The sequence below is a fragment of the Sinocyclocheilus grahami genome, unplaced genomic scaffold, assembly GCF_001515645.1.
Source record: "Sinocyclocheilus grahami isolate Dianchi unplaced genomic scaffold, SAMN03320097.WGS_v1.1 scaffold138.1, whole genome shotgun sequence".
NCBI classification, from domain to species: domain Eukaryota; kingdom Metazoa; phylum Chordata; class Actinopteri; order Cypriniformes; family Cyprinidae; genus Sinocyclocheilus; species Sinocyclocheilus grahami.
In genome coordinates, this window is record NW_015505317.1 from 1,837,517 (window position 1) to 1,839,253 (window position 1,737).

At 34.9% G+C, this 1,737-nt stretch overlaps 1 protein-coding gene across 1 annotated transcript in view; it reads right to left on the reverse strand.

Moving 5' to 3' along the window:
* Positions 1-101: 101 nt before the first annotated feature.
* The window catches only part of LOC107591187 (transcription factor MafA), a 3,605-nt gene continuing 1,969 nt past the window's right edge, over positions 102-1,737 (reverse strand). The window contains exon 2 of the mRNA XM_016280270.1: positions 102-1,720. Within this exon, the coding sequence (XP_016135756.1) occupies positions 1,656-1,720 (65 nt within the window). The 3' untranslated portion in view covers positions 102-1,655. The remainder of the gene's footprint in view (positions 1,721-1,737) is intronic.

Here is a 1,737-nt window from a genome sequence, read left to right on the forward strand (position 1 = left end):
GCCAAAAAAAAAAAAAAAAAAAAAAAAAAAAAAAAAATATATATATATATATATATATATATATATATATATATAAACGTTCTTCAAGAGATGATCTTACTTATTTCGGTCTTACCAGTTTTTTACATACCTTCATTTATTTTGAAGTACAAAATTCACATAATCAGAGCTTCTGTTAATTGCTTTTGAATTTGGTGCATAGAATATTAGCAGCAATTAAAGTCATTGTGTTTATATGCACTTTAGATCGACTATGTCCACCATAACAGCAATTCGATGAACACCGAGGAAAATAAATGTTATATAAATCCCAATTCTTCGAATCGTAGTGCAGTAGGCTTCCTTTGAAATTGTACATATTCAATAGGATGAGAATATCTTTGTCATTTGCATGCTACTACATACAAACATCGTATTAAGACGTTTTAAATAATCAAGCAAAAAGGACTTTAAAAAGAAAGTTAAATTAACACACCATTTGACCTATGTACAAGTGGGAATAAATAACTCTGGCTCAGTGTTTTTTTCTTTTCTTTGTTCTTATTCTGTACTTTTTAAACAATAGAAAAGAAATGCAAGGACGGATTTCATGTGATTTCGCAGGTACGCATGAGTTCCTTCACATACACGGTTTGTGTCGAGCAGAAGAAACGAAGAGAGAGAGAGAGAGAGAGAGAAGAGAGAGTGGTTAAGGGCCATGCTTTTCATCCAAGTGCTGTATGAGGAAGAGAGAGAAAGGACCTGGCGCGTTTGGAGTACCGTACATGTCCCGCATGCAGGATTGGTGGGGTAATGCAGATTTGAGCAATGCTTGAGGGCCCTAAAAGTTCATAAGTCCCCTCAACCTCAGTTCATGAGTGAGAAATGTCAAGGATTGCTATCTCCCTTTCTTGCTTATAAGTGTTTTAATATGATTATTGTTTCTTACAAAGTCCCTTCACAGGCTGAAGTTTCGTTTCCAGTATGTTCTCATCTTCAGTAAGACTCGTAAATCGGCGAAGACAAAAAAATAAAAATAAAAAAAATAAAAAAAACAAAAACAGATTAAGGAAGCGAATGTATGTCTATAAACATGTCGGACTTTGCAGTTAGCCTATAACTAAAAAAATAAATAAAATAAAAAATTGACAGATTCCAAAACTAATGGGTCTTTGGAGGTTATGCGTGATCCCATATTTACTAACCTTAAGACTTTTATGGTACAGTACTATATGCACACAAATAATGAGTGAAGACTTTAAATATGTTGTTGTAATAGACTTTACACTCTTAAAAATAAAGGTTCTTTAATGTTTCTTTTCAGCACTTTAAGTTCAGCAAAGGACTTGGCTTGCTTGTCAAGAACCATTGTGGGTAGTTCTTCGGAAAAGAAGTGCTGGATGTTACGTTATGGGTTCTCTTGATTTGCACATTGGGTTTTGTAAAGCACCACATAGAAACTTCTCTAGAGTCTTTGAGAATAAAATATTTATCTGTGGAACGTAAAAAGGTTCTCCTATGGCATCAGACCTTTATTTTTAAGAGTGTATGCTCTAAAGTGGACATTGGGTATTTCAGATGAGAACTGCAAATAAAACTCACTCTGAAAATCATCAAAAGTAAGGTTTAAAAAACGAATACGTTGGTGCGAAAAAAGTCTTTAACAAGAATCACTCTCACATGAAGAAGTCCGTGGAAGTGTTTTTTCCGTGAGTGCCGTTGGACGGGTCCCGAGTGTTGCAGCCGCCGCCGCCGCCG